This window comes from Babylonia areolata, chromosome 1, assembly GCF_041734735.1.
Source record: "Babylonia areolata isolate BAREFJ2019XMU chromosome 1, ASM4173473v1, whole genome shotgun sequence".
Taxonomy (NCBI): Eukaryota; Metazoa; Mollusca; class Gastropoda; order Neogastropoda; family Buccinidae; genus Babylonia; species Babylonia areolata.
Window position 1 is genome coordinate 37,958,468 of NC_134876.1, and position 18,713 is coordinate 37,977,180.

The 18,713-nt window shown below is 39.1% G+C and overlaps 2 protein-coding genes across 4 annotated transcripts in view; both read left to right on the forward strand.

Moving 5' to 3' along the window:
- Positions 1–8,043, forward strand: part of LOC143282618 (leucine-rich repeat-containing protein 45-like) — a 47,109-nt gene extending 39,066 nt beyond the window's left edge. For all 3 annotated transcript variants that reach the window (XM_076588270.1, XM_076588275.1, XM_076588283.1), the window contains 3 exons: positions 3,330–3,442; positions 4,190–4,248; positions 7,907–8,043. In XM_076588270.1, the coding sequence (XP_076444385.1) occupies positions 3,330–3,442; positions 4,190–4,248; positions 7,907–7,988 (254 nt within the window). In that variant the 3' untranslated portion in view covers positions 7,989–8,043. The remainder of the gene's footprint in view (positions 1–3,329; positions 3,443–4,189; positions 4,249–7,906) is intronic.
- A 1,243-nt stretch (positions 8,044–9,286) lies between these two features.
- On the forward strand, positions 9,287–17,755 carry LOC143290437 (uncharacterized). Its single transcript, XM_076599873.1, has 3 exons — positions 9,287–10,080; positions 15,448–15,595; positions 17,624–17,755. The coding sequence occupies exons 1-3, from the start codon at positions 9,764–9,766 to the stop codon at positions 17,753–17,755; spliced, it is 597 nt and encodes a 198-aa protein (XP_076455988.1). The 5' UTR covers positions 9,287–9,763.
- The last annotated feature ends 958 nt before the right edge of the window (positions 17,756–18,713 follow it).

Genomic DNA, 18,713 nt, shown 5'->3' on the forward strand with positions numbered 1-18,713 from the left:
GGCTAAAATTAAGGCGTTCGCAATCGATTCGCGGACACTCTGGGCCCTCAATTTCTGGCCCTCTCAACAACGCCAACCTGCCTCCGGTCGACTCCAGACCTCCACCACCTCCTGCACCTTCTCCGGCAACTTCTAGGGGTTCGTTACCCCATACTCAGGTCAGTGGTGCCATTGATGCTATTCATTTCAATTCGCGAACGAACTCGACGCGATCCGTATTTCTCGGCCCTGCCAGTCGGCAGGATGCCCGAGTTGATCTCCTCTATCACTTTTCCCATGCCAACAATGGAATGTGCCATAATCCCTTTGGGAAAACAACACCATACACTGGCCTTGGATCCGCACACTAGATTGGGCCATATGTGCGATGCGTCCGTGGCGGCAGTCGTGACATTGGCTCATGCGCCCCCCATGCAGCATGCCTCTTCTGTCTCAGATCCTGTGGCGACTGAGGCGCTAAGGGATGCCCTCCCCAGGTGTAGGGAGGAAGGTGGACCACTAGGGGACACGCTCGCCCATGCGCGTGCATCCTCCCCTTTTCCCACGAGTCTGATCCAAGGGAGACAGCTCCTGCTTCAGTACCCTTGCCAGTGACGGTCACAGTTACTTCCCTTCACTGGCACAGCCCCTCGCCAACAGTGCGGGTGCATGCACAGTCCCTTCAAGCTTTGCGATGATGACCCAATCTGCCACTAATGGCGTCTCAGCAGGCTGCTCAACCAAACAACCAGCAACCCATTGTTAACTTGCTGCAGCAATTATGCACTGGTGCCACACCCAGTGCCTGCTCTGCCCCTTGCCCACAGAGCAGATGCGTGCACAGCCCATTAAACTTTGGCAGTGCTGGTTTTTTCTGCCCCACTGCATAACTCCACTGTTACCCAGACTAATATCTGCAATCCCACGTTGGAGTGCCTCTTCATAACTTGATCCTGCTACTCGGCAGTGCTCGGACCGATCTTGTCTATCCCTTTATCCGTCAACACACAACAGTTGACCGTCAGTCCTCTCGCAGGAACTGTTCGTGAGATTGGACCGCCATTCACCTACAGGGGGATGGACATCCCACGGCAAGCCGACGGACTTGCCACCCCCTCGTCCATGACGCCCATAACACTGGCTTACGGCGCCATCATGCCACATGTCCCGACCGTCTCGCGTCCGATCGCGACCGATTCAGGTAGGGATGCCCACGGCACTAAGGGACATTATAATTATTCCCCTTGTGGCCGTATTCACCTGTATCGGTTACGGTGGCATCGAACCACGGACTCTCACACGCAGCATGACACTCCTCCCTCTACAGTGAAGAAACATCAAACCAGGGGATATGTGCTCTAAAGACACCATCCTTTTCGCCAATTATCGGCGCCAAGGGAGGCAACTCCGCATTTGTAACCAACACAGCACGTCACTCCTGCACCCCCCGTGCTGTCCACCAACGATGTTTCTTCGGTTTCTCATTAGGTCCTGATGCCCATTCATGGACTTTACACATCTTTGCACAGCAACTACACCTTTCTTGCTGTTTCTCAGGCTATTGGCGACTGAACTTTGGGGTTCCTCATCCCCCACACAGTCCTTTTCACTTCATACGACGTTTAGAAGTACTTGTACTTGGCTCTACATGTTATTAGATTAACAAAATACTCAATTTTCATATCAACTTTAACTCACTCAGTACGGCCAGTCCTCTCTTCTCCACTACACAGACCCCTCGGATGTCCAGTGGGTGTCTGTCTGAATGACCCAACCTTTAGCTTCCGTCGTCAGAATTGTGGTATTCTTTGTCAACATTCACGTCTTCAGTATTAGAGCCTTCGGCTTGCAATATTTTGATGATGGTAATAAGGGTGAAACGCTGTTAACGTCGTCTCTTTCGCCGTTCGTATGGAGAGAGTTAAAACTATAGAACGAGAATGAACATAAAAGAGAAATTGAATCGACCGTGTCAACCGGGTGTAACTAAACTTGGACATCTATCTAGATCCAGAGAAAACGGCTAAATGTTGCAGTGTGATTGCTGCGATAGCCACGTCTCCTTTACCACAGACTTAAAAAGAATTTTTAATTGCCCTTAAAGATTTTTGAATGCCCAAGATACACAAGAATAATATTTAAACAGTGTTCTTACTGCGAATGCCGCAATCGATTTATCGCCCCTTAAAAAAGCATGTTTAAGTATTATATTTTTGAACGTCAGTTAAGGAGCTACGATAGTGTAATGGGTAAGACAGTTTCTTCTCATCCGAACACGCGGGGTTCGAATCTGCCGTTAGGACTTTTTTTTTCTTTTAACCCAAAGTTTTATAATAACAAATACAGAACACATTTTAATGATTAGATTTTTTTTAAAGTGTATCACAAGTGAGTCTTGAAGGCCTTGCCTCTCTTGTTCCTATTTTTATGCCAAATTTGGTGCCAACTGACAAAGTATTTGCAGAAAAAATGGCAATGTTAAAGTTTACCACAGACACACACACACACACACACACACAACTGAACACCGGGTTAAAACATAGACTCACTTTGTTTACACAAGTGAGTCAAAAATTATGTGAAATTTGTTTACTACATATTTATGGTTTACTCATTGCTAACCAGTGTATTAGATAAACAATAAACTATCAGAAGTTGACAGTCTGTTCATATTCCTATGAGTTTTGTATACTTTCTTGCAATAGTTTGCATGCTAGAATTTTTTTCATTAACTGTTACGCTCTGTGACCAAAACTCACTTTGCAAATAGGCAACGAAAACCAGAATAATGGCTGGAACTGAAGAGGTTGAGATACTAAGCTTGCTAAGCCTCACCCATTTTTATTTCATCTTTAAAAGCTGTCATTGTTAAAGAGAGGCAGTGGGGTCTGTTACAGAGAGACAGTGGAATTTGCTCAACACAAGTTTCAGGAGGCAGGAGACACATCTGCTCTTGTTAACCAATCCTAGTGTTAAGATAATCGTGTCTTAGATTGCTTGCCAAGTTGATGCAAACGGTATGTAAAGTTGACAAGACAGCATTCATTCACATGACCAAGTTTCCTGCAGTGATTACCACACAGAGACAAATTTTATTGTTGTTTTTTACACACTCATCACAGCTGTTGAACTCAACAGACTGTCCGCGCAAGTAATGTCACTCCATTGATGACTGCTGTCAAGTTTAGCTGTGATTTTCTTTTTCTGTTGATCATGACTTTTTCTTATTGCCTCAATTTTCCTTGCTTCTTTCTCCCCTCACGATGCATATCCAGAACAATTTCTGCACAGTCACAGAAGAATAATAATATCAGAACAGCTGTGGAATTTAAAGCATGATCTGTTTGCAGAGATGTCAGTAGATAACAATGCAGATCGCCAGACATTGACGGACCAACATTCCAAACAAACCAGTGCTTTCTCCCAACACATCAAGAGTGTAGAGAAAGAGAAAAGTTTGCAGGTGTGGTTGAGCTCTCCCTCTCCCATGTCTGACCTCCTTCACCGGCTCTCTCTGTCCATCTGTCTCTCTCTCTCTCTCTTTATATCTCTCTCTCTTTGTCTTTCTTGTGTGCATGTTTGTTTGCTGCTGTACTTTTTTTCTCTGTCAACCATTTTCTCCCTCAATGTTTCAAGTGTCATACATATTTGTTTTTTTTTGTTTTTGTTTTTTCATAATTCTCTCCCAGGGAATGTTTTAATTGCTGACACACACACACACACACAACACAACACAACACAACACAACACAACACACACACACTATAATAATTTCCCTGTAACCTCTCAGGGAGGGAAAGGGGAAACAACTACAAAGTGTTCTCTGTCTGTCTGTCTGTCTTTTCCTCTGTATCTCTATATCTCCCATCCATGTCTGTAAGTTTGTCTGTCTCTTTTTCTGTTTGCCTCTGTTTCTCTCTCATGACCAAATGTTTATGCAAATGAAATTATAAAAAAACAAAAAAACTGTATAAGAATGCTAGTGTTAGTAATGATTTGAATTTGGATACCAACAGTTGTCAACATTACTGAAACGGAAGTAAAAAGTGTTTTGATGGTATTTTTTGCAGTTATCTGACTTCTGGAGATTTCTAGGGGTGGATGTGGGAAGACATGTTGTTCATCTGGATTTTTGAATGGATATGTTCTTGAATATTTATTTGCAGATTGATTTATTCTTTTGTGTATTTATTTATTTATTTATTTTCAGATTACAGATTTAATGGATCAACTGGATCTTAAAGAGGAACAGCTTAGAAAATCCAAAAGGTATTAATGATAATAAGGATCATGTTACCCAACTCTTATGTCAACTTTATTGGTTACCCATCCAGTACAGAATTCCGTACAAAATTGCCAGATTGGCATATAACCACATTGAGGGATCTCTCCCATCTTAATCCTCTGTCCTTCAACTTTTACCTCTTCCTTTTCTCTCAGGTCCTCTTTTGCAAAGTCCCAAAGGGTTAGGGGGATGGGGGGGGGGGGGGGTTGTGTGTGTGTGTGTGCATGCAAGTGTGTATATGTGCACATGTGTGTGCATGTGTGTGTGTGTGCAATTGGAGGGCATGTTTTGCGCCTTTTATGTGTGCAAGCATGTGTGTGTGTATGTGTGTGTTTCTGTCTGTGTTTTCGTGTCTGTGATTGTTCATATCTACAATTTGAAGTATGGTCTTGGTGTCAAAATGTGTTGTTTTTACATGTGCAGAGGTATTTTATTACGCACTATTGTAAATGTAGTGTTTCATGTGAGGCACTTAGAGCACATTATATGGGGAGTTTGTGCCATATAAGTGCTATATATTATGATTATTATTGTTATTAATGATATTGATACTGATAGTGATAATAATGAATCATTCGCTCATGTATATAAACTATAAACAAAAATTCATTCTCTCTGGAAATACTTTTTCTATAAACACCAAAGTTGGCTTAAAAATATGAAAAGGTCAGTTCTTTCCACAAATTTTAATAATGAATATAATGCACTTCTGAGAAGGTACAAAAGTTACACTTTGAAGAAGCCAAAATGTTTCAACTGTCATGATACTGTTTTTCTTAGCCTTATTCATAAAACGTAGCACTTTTATCTGACATATTGCCACACTTATAAATAGCAGTCATTTTTTCAGTTTCAGTTCAGTTAGTTACTTTTGCTTAATATGGAACTTGCATTAATGCATACATCTGCCCAGAGTAGCAAATTTCTGCTAAGTAATGGAACATCAGTCTGAAACTATGGGAAATCATGTTTTTTTAAAAATGCATCTCACTCATCTAAAACAATAGATTTAAATCATGACTCAAGGTATAGAAAGGTTGTTCTATTTTACACTCAGTGTGAAGGTCGTACGCTATCTTCATTTACCCAAGTAGTGGTTTGTCAGTAATGTTGTATGGTAACAAAGATATTGGCTCCCTTTTACACATATGCATTATCAGCACATGGACCACATCAATAGTTTGCGATAACACATTTTTGAAAGAAGTTGAAGGAGGCTGCTAAATTTTGTTGAGAGAATGATTTGCGCATAGGTCTCAGCAATTATTGTATAATTAGTAACTTTAATATGTTCAATTTTTCCCTCACAGACAGTATGTTTTCAAACTTCTTTGGTCCTCATTAACCTGCTGGTGATGTGGGATATTACATGTGTCTCAAATTCTAACCAAACCTTAAGAGAAGTGAAAGTTATGTCAAAGAAGAGTCAAGGCTTGCAGTCAGAGATGTATAGCCAAGACTCTCATGATGGGGAAGTAATTAACCCTTTCCCAGCCAGCTGTTCTATATTGCATTTCCTTAGTGCCCATTGATGATTCATTCAGTCTTGTTAAATGTTTGTGATTGTATAGTAGCAGTCTTTAACCTAATTATTTCTGAAGCTATTGTCTTTCCTTTTTTATTTTTTAGGTAAATAAAAGAAAATTGTTTTGATTTATCCTTAGTTCTAAAAACTAATTGATTTTCTCTTCTTTCCATAGTGACAATTTTTCAGCCTTGACTTATGTCATTTGGGTTGGTTATACTGGTACTCAGTTATATTGCAACATAAAAATGCTACATTGGTACAAAAGGTTTGATAAAGAAACAGTTATAATCACCATTGTGTTTCTGTGCGGTTACAACATTTATTCACATGAAAGAAAAAAAGCTCCCACAAAGGTTGGAGGTTAGTTGTTTAGTTATTTCCTTGTGTACAGCAGACTCAGGAAACATGACTCCATTTTTTGCTCGTGTGTGTAAACAAAATTTTTAATTGAGTCTATGTTGTCACCCTGTATATGTTTGTATGTGTGTGTCTGTCGTAAACTTTAGTATTGAAATTTCTTGGCAACCATAAGTGATCTGGGAACCAAACATGGTAGGATTTTAGGTATGCATAACGCTTTTCCAGTCTTCATGATGATGATGGAGTAAGCAGGATGAGAGATCAAAGTTTAGTAGAACTAACAATCAATCTTCATTTACTCACTGAGGAGAATGTGCTCTGATCGAAACCCTACTGTTTAAAACTGTTTCAGATGAAGGAGCCCGAGCTGGGCTTTTTGAATTTTTGGAGTGGCATCTAATTTGCATAATGGTATAATAAGCTAAGAATACCTTAATTGACCTTTCCACTCTCCAATGCGACCAATAAATGTGGAGTGTGTTGCTATGCTCACAAGCAGGAGAATTATTTTCTAGATGATTGGTTCATGTGAACAAGGGCGTCTGACCTATTTTCTTCTCAGTCACAAGGTAGAAATAGACTAAGGGGTCCTATTGGGGCTATATAACGTTCTGAATTTAATCTGTTTCAAACTCATATGAGCTTTCCTGGATTCGTTTACAAGTCATCAGAATGTGCAAATTTCAAACAAAAAATATGGATATTTTCCTCATCTAACTGGATGATGGGATAAGAAGGGAAGAGGTTTTATATTTTGTCCCCAACTAACTCATTATGTTACTGGTCAGTCTGGAAGTTTTCAGTTCATAAAATCTAACATTTGATTTTTGGCAATTTCATTTCTTACCAATACTCTCAGTGGGAAAAGTCAGGGGAGCTAACTGGCAGTATCAAGTAAATTAAACTTGGTTTAGCGACTGGCCACAGTGATAGCATAATCCATATTGAAATTCAGGGTCAGATATCAAAGGTCAAGGTCACAACATGAATAGTTTAATGAAAGGAAAAGCTTGTAAGTACAAAAGAGATGAACACTAGTTTTTCTATTCCATAATTCCTGTGATTGATTAACTCTCACCAGATAATCACATGCTGTTGCGTTTCAGTAGTAAGGAACAGTTATAGATTGAATGGAAATGTTTTGCATGGTGCTCACATGGAGATAGGGGCCAACTGTAATATTGTCAGCAAGTCCAAGATTAAATGGAAAGTTTGGTTGGTGATCTGCTGTGTAGTATGTAGATTAGTGCTGCTTTGCTGCATTCTTGGCTACAATGGCATTTAGACACCAGCTGTTCTCAGAATTTTGCAACAAAAAGCAGACTATGACATGAACATTTTACCATTACTGAAGCCCTTGTATTGACACAGACAGAAGTTTTGGATATTGAAAAGGTATTATATTCCACTGAAGTAAGAGTTTCAATATTTTATATGTGTTAACGAACATTGTTAATAATTAGTTTTGAAAGGCTGATTTTCTTATATTGTATTTTATACTTTTTGTAATTTTTCCATAACTCTAAAAGATGGGTCGTCTGTGGGGAAAAGAAACGGCAAAAAAATCAGTGTCCTGAGTGAGTCAAGTGTGTATTACACATGAATCTTAAAGGCCTTGCCTCTCTTGTTCCTTTCTGTTACATTTATTTGTTCATATATTAGGAGATGCTATTGTCCTGTTGCTTCCTTCTCTGTTGGTGTCCCTGCAGAAGGATAGTGTGCTGTTTAGACATGTGAACATCTCTGGGTTGCAGGACTTCCACTCTTCACGTCAGTCATTTGCAGGAGACTTTGGAAGAGAGGAAAGAGGCTTTCAATTCTTTAGCTGCCAAGTAAGCTGGGGCATTTTTTATGCCAAAGTTTTGTGCTGAGTGTCACTGACAAACACGGTTTTTTTTGAGTGAGTGAGTTTTGATAGTTTCAGAATTTGTTGGTAGTATTTTTTATTGTGTACTATTTACGATTGTGTGCTATGACTTGTGTGTGTGTGTGCACGTGTGTTTTGGGGTGTGGGGGTGGGGGGGTGGAGGATAATTTTTGATGATGTTTGGTATCTTGTGTTCAATTTTTCCTTTTTAATATTTACATATGTGTTGTATTTGTAAACACCTAGGGCTTATTTTCAAGATTAGGCGTAAATACTCATAATAATAATAATAATAATAATAATAACAATATATGATTATACTAATGTCTGCAGCACACACACACACACACACACACACACACACACACACACACACACACACCACACACACACACACACACACACAAACACACTCTTAAAAAGACTAAGGTTTGTGGCAGTTGTGATATTCAATTGACCAAACCCATGTAAATGTTCATGCCTCTCAGTTAGCCTCTTCAGTATATAGAGTAGGTATGCCTAATTGCGAATAGCTTGTAATTGTGAATAGTCCATGTGCCGTGCCAGTTCAAAGCGTTCTTACCACACACATTAATTTAACATCTGCTTTGACCTTGTTCTGATACCTTAATGAATATCCATTTCCAAGAACCAGTCAAACATCAGCTGTATCCAACTATTTCTGTGCTCTTTCTTCTTCTCGTGTACCACTGTCGACCAAGTTCACAATTGTGTTATCAAAATCTTAGAATTGAGGAAAGCAAGTATTAGGAGGACAGGCTCAATTGTCTACTGCATAGTTTTCCATGCTGTTGTTTTTTTATATTTGTTATAAAGATGACTTTTTTGATAAAATTTGGCTTAATGATACATGAAAATAACCATTCCAAGCATCTGCCACGAAAAATAAGCGTTTTGATAACTGTACGATCAAAGGAATTTTTGCCTCTGACCTCAAGCTAATTTGCACCCACTTCGCCATTTTGTTGTCATCTGCTGTAAACCACGAGATCTTTTTTCACTTGATTATTTCGCCGCCGTGAGTTCATCTTAGTCTCAAAGTGAAGAGTTTTACTCTGAAGATGAATCGCTGACTGCATCTGATGCAGAATCCAGTAATTCAGGTGAATTCCAGCCTGCACGGCCAGTGAAAGCTTCATGTCGAGCCAACATTTTGCCTGACACTGACAGGTGAGCTATATTTGGCAACAGTCACCTCCTTTGTTTACATTGCTGACTGGCTTTTCAGGCAGACCTGCACAATTCTCGAAGATAATAACTGTAAGGTGGGAAGTTATTGTTTTGTGCATGTGTTGTTTGTTGTATTTGACGGTATTTGTGTGTCTGCGTACACAATGACAGTGGCTGCTGCGAGTGAGCTGCTTTGTTTACAGATGGTGTCAGTTGAGTGAAGAGCTTGAGAACATTGCATGATGTAATGTATGCTTTGTTGAACTTTTCACGCAGATTTTAGACATATGATGTAATATGCTATTTGTATATAATTGCTTGCTTGCTCTCTCGATTTCTCTCTTGATTTTTTCCTCTCTCTTGTGTCTTGTGTGTGTATGTGTGTGTGCTCTGTTTACTGTGTGCTTTCTCCTCTTTTTACTTGTGGTTGTGCCCTGGGCACATTGATTTTGGATATCAGGTGTGTTTTATATATTTTACACAACATGACATTCCTTTTTACCTTGTTTGTTCTGATGAGGACCTGGGCCCCCCTGAGGATCTACCTGACTTCATGCCCAAGGTTCAGCCAAGTGTCCAGCAACCTGACATGAGAACATGGGAGGATCGACGCAAGTACCTCACACCGTTATCTTTTTTCCTGCTGTTTTTCACTCAAGACCTTGTTCAGCGTTTGTGTAATTATACAAATGAATATGCCAGACTTCATGGACATGAAAGACGTTCTCTGTACAGTGGTTGGACTGATGTAACACCTGAAGATGTGTATTCATTTTTGGCCCTCCTTATGTACATGGCAGATGTTCAGGTACCCAATGTTGAATGCTATTGGTTTGCCGCTCCCTTGTTGCATGGTCTGCGGGCGAGGCGGTTTGTGTCAAAATAAAAAATCAAGGCAGTGCAGGGTTTTCTGAAAATTTGTAACGCTGCCACTGAAAACATTGTCGTTGACAAACTGTGTAAGGCTCAGTTTTTACATGACTGTATTAGACCAAAATGCATGAAGCTGAACCAACCATACATGAACATAGCAGTGGATGAAAGAATGGTTAGAAACAGAGATAGATTTTCTTTTCGGCAGTTTATAAAGGACAAACCTACGAGATGGGGCATGAAATTATGGGTATTGGCTGATTAAAAAAAATGACTATACGTATGATTATGAAGTTTATACAGGAAAAAGCACAAAGAAATCTGCATATGGTTTGCCTGTGATGTTGTAATGCATCTGTGTAAGTTTGGTGAATTAGGAGTACAGAATTTATTATGATAATTTCTATACTAGGGTGCAGCTGTTGCATGATTTATTTACATGCGGTATTGTGCTTTGATGTATTATGCGGGATCAGACAAGGTTGCCCATTCTCACCTCTTGCGTTTGTCTTGGCTGTAGAATTACTAGCTATTAAGATTAGAAATAGCGAAATAAAAGGGATAAAACCACCTTCTTCAGAGAGAGATGCAAAGTAAAACAAATGGCAGATGACACAACCCTGTTCTTACAAGAAGATATGATTAAGTCATTAAAAATATTGGTTCGAAATTGTAGAGATTTGTTTTGAATCAGGTAAAATGGCAAAAAACATTGAAGAAAACTGGATCAATAGAATAAATCACATGAAACATTTAATAAAACAATGGAGTACAAGACCTCAGCATTCAAGGGAAATTTGTAGTAATAAAAACATTTCTTATTAGTCAGCTTATTTATATATTGCAGTGTATCGGCCTTCCACTCAAAATCCTACACACAGTGAATACATACGTATTTAGATTTCTCTGGCAGAAAAAATGCAGCAGTAGAAAAGCATTCGAAAAAGTAAAAAGAAAGATAATAGAGGCAGGTTATGACAAGGGAGGACTTAACATGACCAACTTACAAAAATATTTTTATTTACAATTGGCGGTAAAGTTAATTGAAACCACTGATAAGCAAACTTGGAGTTTAATACCAAACTGGCACCTTGGGAAACTTGCAAAGTATGAAAATATTTTTCACATTAACTGTAAACCAGATAAAATAAATGGTCTAGACAGAATCGATAATGATTTCTGGAAAGATGTTTTAACAAGTTACTTGGACAACAAGATTCTTGACAAACTAGATGAAGTAGACAGAACTAACTTCCATGATCAGCTGCTATTTAACAATTCATTAATAACATACAAAAACAAAACACTATTCTTCCTGGCAGAGGAAAGGGGTTGAACAAATCAAACACATTGTGCATCACACAGAGAACAGACTTCTAAACATAGATGAAATAGACAGTATAATTAGTCTTAACAGAGCTAATACAATACTAGAATATAATGCTCTTGTCAATGTTATCCCACATCCCTGGATTCAGGGGATACACGGAGGAGAGAGATACTTGGATAGACAGGCTAGCGATTTGAGCAGATTCAACACCAAACCAAAAAAACATTAAGAAAATATCATCAGATGATAAGGAACCAGAAACTCCTTGTGCTACTTCTGGCGTAGCAAATTTGTGTTTGATCTAAATAAATCTGTATGGTTAAGAGCAATAGAAGTCACAAAAGAAACCAGATTAAGGATCCTACCCTGGAAAATATTGCACAACATCTACCCAACAAACATAATTTTAAACAAAATGAAAATAAAAGAAAATAACAAATGCTCTTAATGTCCCGACACAGTTGACTATATTGAGCATTTCTTCTATGACTGTCCAGTAGTACATGATTTTTGGGAATACATTGAAAATATACTCTGTCAAAAAATAGACATCAGATTGAAATTATCAGCCATAGATATACTGTTTGGTGTCCAAAATTCTCTACAGCTGAATGGCTTTTATCAACAGATCAATTTCTTTATATTAATTGGGAAAATGTGTTTTAAGTATTAGAAAAAAACCTAAATCTGCTCTACAGTTTATTTTCAAGAGGGAAAATCCAGAAGTTGGGGTGGAAGAGGGCTTGATAAACTTAACTTTATAACAACGTACCACACATATATTTGTATTGGTATTTGTTTTTATCACAACAGATTTCTCTGTGTGAAATTTGGTCTGCTCTCCCCAGGGAGAGTGCTTCGCTACACTACAGCGCCACCCATTTTTTTGTATTTTTTCCTGCGTGCAGTTTTATTTGTTTTTCCTATTGCAGTGGATTTTTCTACAGAATTTTGCCAGGAACAAGCCTTTTGTTGCCGTGGGTTCTTCTACATGTGCTAAGTGCATGCTGCACACGGGACCTCGGTTTATTGTCTCATCTGAATGACTAGCGTCCAGACCACCACTCAAGGTCTAGTGGAGGGGGAGAAATTATCGGCAGCTGAGCCGTGATTCGAACCAGCACTCTCAGATTCTCTCACTTCTAGGCGGACGTGTTCTCTAGGCCATCACTCCACAATCGGCTTCAGATCCACTCTGTTTTCGCATACCCAGATTAAAACACTCAACTGTAGGCCGCCGTTCTTTCTCTGTCTCTGGACCTTGCAATTGGAATGAACTTCCTCTTTCGCTGCGTTCAAATCTCCACTCAGCTCTTTCAAGTCTGGCCTTAAAACCCACCTCTTCCCAAAATAGCCTCCATTCCCTACCTCTTCCTTGTCTTTAGTTTCTCCAGTTTTAGAGTTATGCATGCATTTGAATGACTGGTGCGAAAGTGCTTTGATTTTTCTCTGCACAAGATTCAGCGCTATATAAATACCATTATTATTATTATTATATATATGCGGAGGCTGAAGCTGCGCTGAGCATGTCTCATTTATATCTGCGTGGTAGCGCCAGTTGTAGTTAAATACGTGGAGCGTGCATTTGCGTGCCGATTTTTGTTTAGAAACAAAGACTGCCTGTCAACGGTCTGAGGAAAGAAAACACATGGAATTCCACATTTCAATCATCAGTCTATTTTTAGACCAGTTTCTGCTGACCTAGTCAGCGTTATCCAGTCAAATCCCCAACTTGAAACAAAGGACTCGAGACCAGTCATTTTGCTATCAAGGATGGCGTTGCAATGGACAAGGCGGACGGTTGTGTCACTTGAAGAAGTGCTTCAAGAAGTTCAGAATGGCTCTGGTGATAAAGGTAGCTGTTCAGAAAGTGAAGATGAAGACAGAGAAAATGAAGACAATATAGTTGAAGATGTTTTCGTTGCGGATGACAATGAAAATGACAAAGAAATTGATGATACCTAGGAGACACGTGTAGGTGATGGCGATCCTGATTTTCAACTCGAAAATGGAGAAAGCGACAGTGACAGTGATGATTCCATGGTTGTTGATGATCGAAGAAATGATGAACCAGTCAACAGCAACAACAATGTGCAACCTGCTGTTGGTGGAAATCAGAGGCAGCAAATGTGGATGTGCGACATCAAGAACTTTCCATGTGTTCCTGCTTTCACAGTTCAGTTTACATTTTTATCTGTCTGTACTTTTTGAGATGCTGAATTTAGATCATGCACCATACCGTGTGTGTGTGTGTGTGTGTGTGTGTACCTGGCTACATGTGTATTCAGTCAATCTCTGTGTGTCAGTCTCAGTGTATGTGCTGTGAACAGTCTTTGAATCAGTCTATAACACTCTGTCTTTGTGATGTGGTTAGCCAGTAAACACAAACTCACACACACACACACACACATACACACACACACACACACACACACACACATTCAGTTTATAATTCTGACTTTGTGGGCTATTTTCGGATGGACAGAAACTGAACAGAACAGCAAAACAAACTTTGTGAATCAATTCTGCACCGAAAGTGACAGTGTGTGCTTCCCATCATCTTCTTTTGTTTTGTGTTTGTGTGCGAAGCTGAATTTTACATTATTTTTCAAGATTGCCTCTCTGGATGCTTGAGTGAGTGAAAGATTTTATTATTACATTATCATCTGATGTATTGACACATTCTTTGGTATGTTTAGTGTAGATTATAAGTTTTGCTTTTTTCCACTTTGGGTGTCTTTGTTTCCTTGCATGGCTGATACAAAAGAGGAAGAAAACAGTAACAAAAACACAACAGTGTGATAGATGAAAATTTTTTCCCCCAATGATACCAAACACTTATGCTGAATCTGTAATGAAAGGTAACAAATTAGCTATTAGAAAATACTAAAAGTAACCCGTTTCCAGGCTACACACGGCTACTGAACACCTTGTGTGAGGCGAAAATCCACCCAGTTGAGGTACACGGTGATAGAGTTGACACATAATACATTATGAATATGTTCACTTAAGTAAGATTCAATGCTGCACTAACTTCAGTCACAACTTGGTGTGCTTGTGCACGTACTTACTTGCATGCTCGCTCAGGCAAGCACACATAAATCAACTGCATACACAAAAAAGATCATCATGGGGAATGAGAGAAAGAGACAAAAGCTACATTATGCAACTTACACCAGGACAGGAAAAAGCCCAGACATTTCAAACATACGTGCGGGGAAGGGACAAGAGTGAGCATTTGTGAGTTGGGCATGTATCTCGTGTATTTGTTTTTTCTTAGTGTGTGTGTGGAGGTGGGGGGAGTGGGGTTGCATATGTGTGAGTGTGTGTGTGTGTATTTGTAGATGTGTGTGTGTGTGTGTGCATGTGTATGTGCTTTTCTTTTTTTGTGTGTGTGCATGCTTTTTTGATTTTGTCTTTTCCACTTTGGTTTTTTTTCAGCCAGTGAAGAAAGCCTCGTGTTGAGCACTTAAAAAAAAAAGAAGAAAGAAACAGAAAAAAAGAGAAAACATGAGCTTCATGGACTTACATGTAAGTGAGGCTAACAACAACAAAAAAAAACCACCCCAAAAAACCCCGTTTCAGTACATTAAATCTTATATTTTCCTGTACCCATATGTGATTTCCAGACATAGATTATTGTCTTGTCTAAAAAACAAAAAAAACACAAACAAAAAAACTTGTGGTATTGTGTGTTGTGGGACAGTAATTGCAAATAGAAAATGCGTACCAAAGGAATTTAAAGACACAAAGGTGTTTTGTAAAGGACCAAGGGGCCAGTTTAGATAGAAAAGGGAAGGCAATTTATTGTATTTACAGTGGCAAGATAGTAAGCCTGTGACTTTTATATCAACAATGCACAAACAAGCGAAAGGAAAACAGTTTGTAAGAAGGCGGACAAAATCCAAAGGACAATATAGACCTATTAACATCAGACAGCCTCTTGTTGTACATGACTATGATCAGAATATGTCTGCTATGGACAAAAGTGACCATTTGATTGGTAAATATGATACTTAGAAAATGTAACATAGCATAGCAAGAGTAAATAGTTATATACTCTTTTGTGACTGGCGAAAAAATCAAGACATGAAAGAACTGAAAAGGCTTGCCGGTTATGGCCAACTGGATTTTACTTTAGAACTGTTTAAAGAAATGGGTGGCATTGGAGCGGATGAGAAAGTACCACTTTAAAAAAAGTCAACTCCTGTGCTTCCTCCACTTCCAGCAGAGAAAAAAAAAATTGTAAGCTGTGTTGCCGCAACAATGGGGTTCAAAGGAAAATAAATACAAAGTTTCAAACCTGTGATAAGCATTTTTGTTTCGAACCAGACATAAATTGTCTCCTTCAAGCCCATCACCCTGCTGGAACCATGTAATATAATCAGCCATACTTGTATGCTTCTTGGTAGCTGCTGGTGTAAAAAACAACAACAAAAAACAAAAAAACAAAGCCATATCTTTAGATAGGATGAGTAGCCCCACCCCCCCACTCCCCCCCCCCCTTTTTTTTTTTTTTTTTTAAGATATGATGATTAGCCCTTTTTTTTCTTTTTTTTTTAATTTTTTTTTTTTTTACAGAATGTTCGATTACATCTGGAGAATTCATTATGTGTACTTTTAGGGTGAAAATATATTCTTTTCTGCTTATTGTGGGGTCTGTTTAAGTAAAGGTAGAATATGGATACTATTTATAGAACAGCCAGTCTATTTTTAGAATAGCCTGCTAAGACCAAATATTTGGTGAGATATGCAAGGTTTTTTGTTGTTGTTTTTTTTAATTATTTTTTATTTTATTATTATATACTTTAGAATTGAATATACTGTCATACCAGTTACTTTTTCTTAGTTTATGGCTGAAAACATTTTTTTCCTCCTTGGTGACTTTCAGTGTGTTGAAAAAAAAGACAAAAAAAAAGAAGAAAACAGATATCATTGTCCACCAGGAAATATTGTTTCGAGTTTGCATGATTATTTTTATTACCATAATGTGCTATTTTTATTTCTCTTTATTATGATGTATAATATACTTACTTTACACAGCTTTTTCATTTTTTTATGATTTTATTTGTAACCACACCTCTTTCACCACCAACAAGTCTGAAAATAGTGCGAACTGGTGAGAGTTATGTTGCAGAAGCTTTATAACTCATTGATGATGGGTAATTTAGTATAACTGTGGCAAAATCTTGTCAGATGGTTCTCTTGATGAGAATGAAAGTGAGAGTGATGATCTGCAGGGATAGGAAAGTGAGAGTGATGACTTGAAGAGAGAGGGAGGGTGGGGATAGTTGTAGAGCTGGATGTTGCAGAGGAGACACATTATTAAGCTTTTATTTTTCATCTGTTTTCTAGGTTTATTTCCGCTACTTTTACAAACAATCTATTACATGTATTCAGAAATAATTTGTGGTTCACTCATTGTTGATCAGTGTTTAACCTTCAAACTATCAGAAATAGATAGTCTGTTGACCTTACTTTCAGAAAAGTATGGGTTATGTACACTTTCTTGCAGTTGTTTGTATGCCAGATTTATATATATATATGACCTTACTTTCAGAAAAGTATGGGTTATGTACACTGTCTTGCAGTTGTTTGTATGCCAGATTTATATATATATATATATATATATATATATATATATATATATATATATATATATATATATACCAGTTATTATCCAGCTTGGAACATAGTCATTCAGATGAGGCAATAAAGTGGGGGCTTATGTGTAGCATTAACACACATAAAAAAATAACTTATGGCTAGAAAAGGGTTGTCCATGGCAAAATTTTGTTGAAAAATCCACTTTGATAGGAAAACAAAATGAATATGCTTGCAGGCAGAAAAAGGGTGGTGCTGCATTATAGCTACATGTTCTGTCTGGGGAGAGCAGCCCAAATTTCACACAGAGAAATCTGTTCTAACAAAGAGTAATACAATACAGTACAATGCAATACAATACAATGCAATACAGTGCAGTACAATACAGTACAACAAAAGCCAGACTGATGCATGACACTGGAGGGGTTAAAAATATGACAAAGAAATTAGCTGTATAAACATTCTGAGATATGTCATATTTATGATAGATATGCATGCATAGTTTGCAAATGCATGTAAAGTAAAACACACTGAAGCATTGCTAGGTATTCAAAAGTCAAAAGTAGCCCAGGTGTGGCTGTGTAACTCTTCGGCGTTCACCTACAGATTTGCCATCTTGGCCTGTGTGTCCAATATCCCCACTTTGCCATCCCAGTACCCAGAGTCTGTAGTCGAAGGGCTATCTACTTTTTGACGAGTCTGGGGCAATCTGGGGCCAGTGGTCTTGAACCTGAATAGCATGATTGTCTAAACAGTGATGGAGCAATAAGAGTTCGGACACCCACTTCAACACTCACTTCAACACGGTGGGAAGGGTTGCTGGGTCATAAAATATAGCCCCTTCAACTTTGAGTGACGGCTGCCTGGGTGAACCATGTTTGGATGGCTGGGTCATAAAATACAGAGCTTATGCTGGATAGAAACTTAATGAGACTTGGGAGGTAGACTAAAAGAATCGTGGTAAAAGTCGACTTTCATGGGATAATAGAGGCAACGTATCGAGCCACAGGCTCTTCTTCAGGCAGATGAACTGAGCGAGTGACAGACAGAAAGATACAGACAGAGAGGGAGAGAGTAAAGTTCAAGAAAGGAACGTGATGAGAAGTCACAGGAAAGGACACATGAGGTACAAATGCGAGTCAGTCTCCTTATAGAAGACACTTCTGGTCAGAAAGTTGCAGGTGGGTTGGATGGTGACAAGGATGTCCAAGAATGGGACGGAGGAGTTGGAGATGGTGTGGGTAAATTTTAAGGCAGAGTGGAAACTGGACATGAAGTCGATGAAGGCCTGAAGGGAATCTACGGGGCCGGTGGCTATGCCAAGGCAGTCATCGATGAAGTGCTTGTAGAGGGCTGGTCTGACACCTGTGTACTGGCTGAAGGCAAAGCTAGGACCCATTTTTGTGCCCATGGAAATGCCGTTCTGCTGTTGGAAGTGGTCCTGGTCAAACGAGGAGGAGTTGAGGGTCAGGACAAGTTCAGTCAAGTGCAGGATGGTGGGAAAATGGAGGTTGAGAGAGCTCTTGGGTAGAAAGTGTTTGACAGCCAGCAAGCCTTTCTGATGGGGGATGTTAGTGTACAAAGACACAATGTCCATGGTGAACACATGCCTCTCAGTGCAGTCAGTAGGGAAGGAGAAGTCGTTCAGGGCCCGGTTGTACAACACACCGTTAGCAGTTACCTGTCCGGTAAACCC

Excerpts from the sequence above, each read along its gene's own strand:
- LOC143290437 (XM_076599873.1), top strand. The coding sequence starts at position 9,764 with ATGCCCAAGGTTCAGCCAAGTGTCCAGCAACCTGACATGAGAACATGG. Across the intron at positions 10,081-15,447 it reads CATGGTCTGCGGGCGAGGCG|CATAGCAAGAGTAAATAGTT; the intron begins GTTTGTGTCAAA and ends AATGTAACATAG. Across the intron at positions 15,596-17,623 it reads GCATTGGAGCGGATGAGAAA|ATTTGCCATCTTGGCCTGTG; the intron begins GTACCACTTTAA and ends GTTCACCTACAG.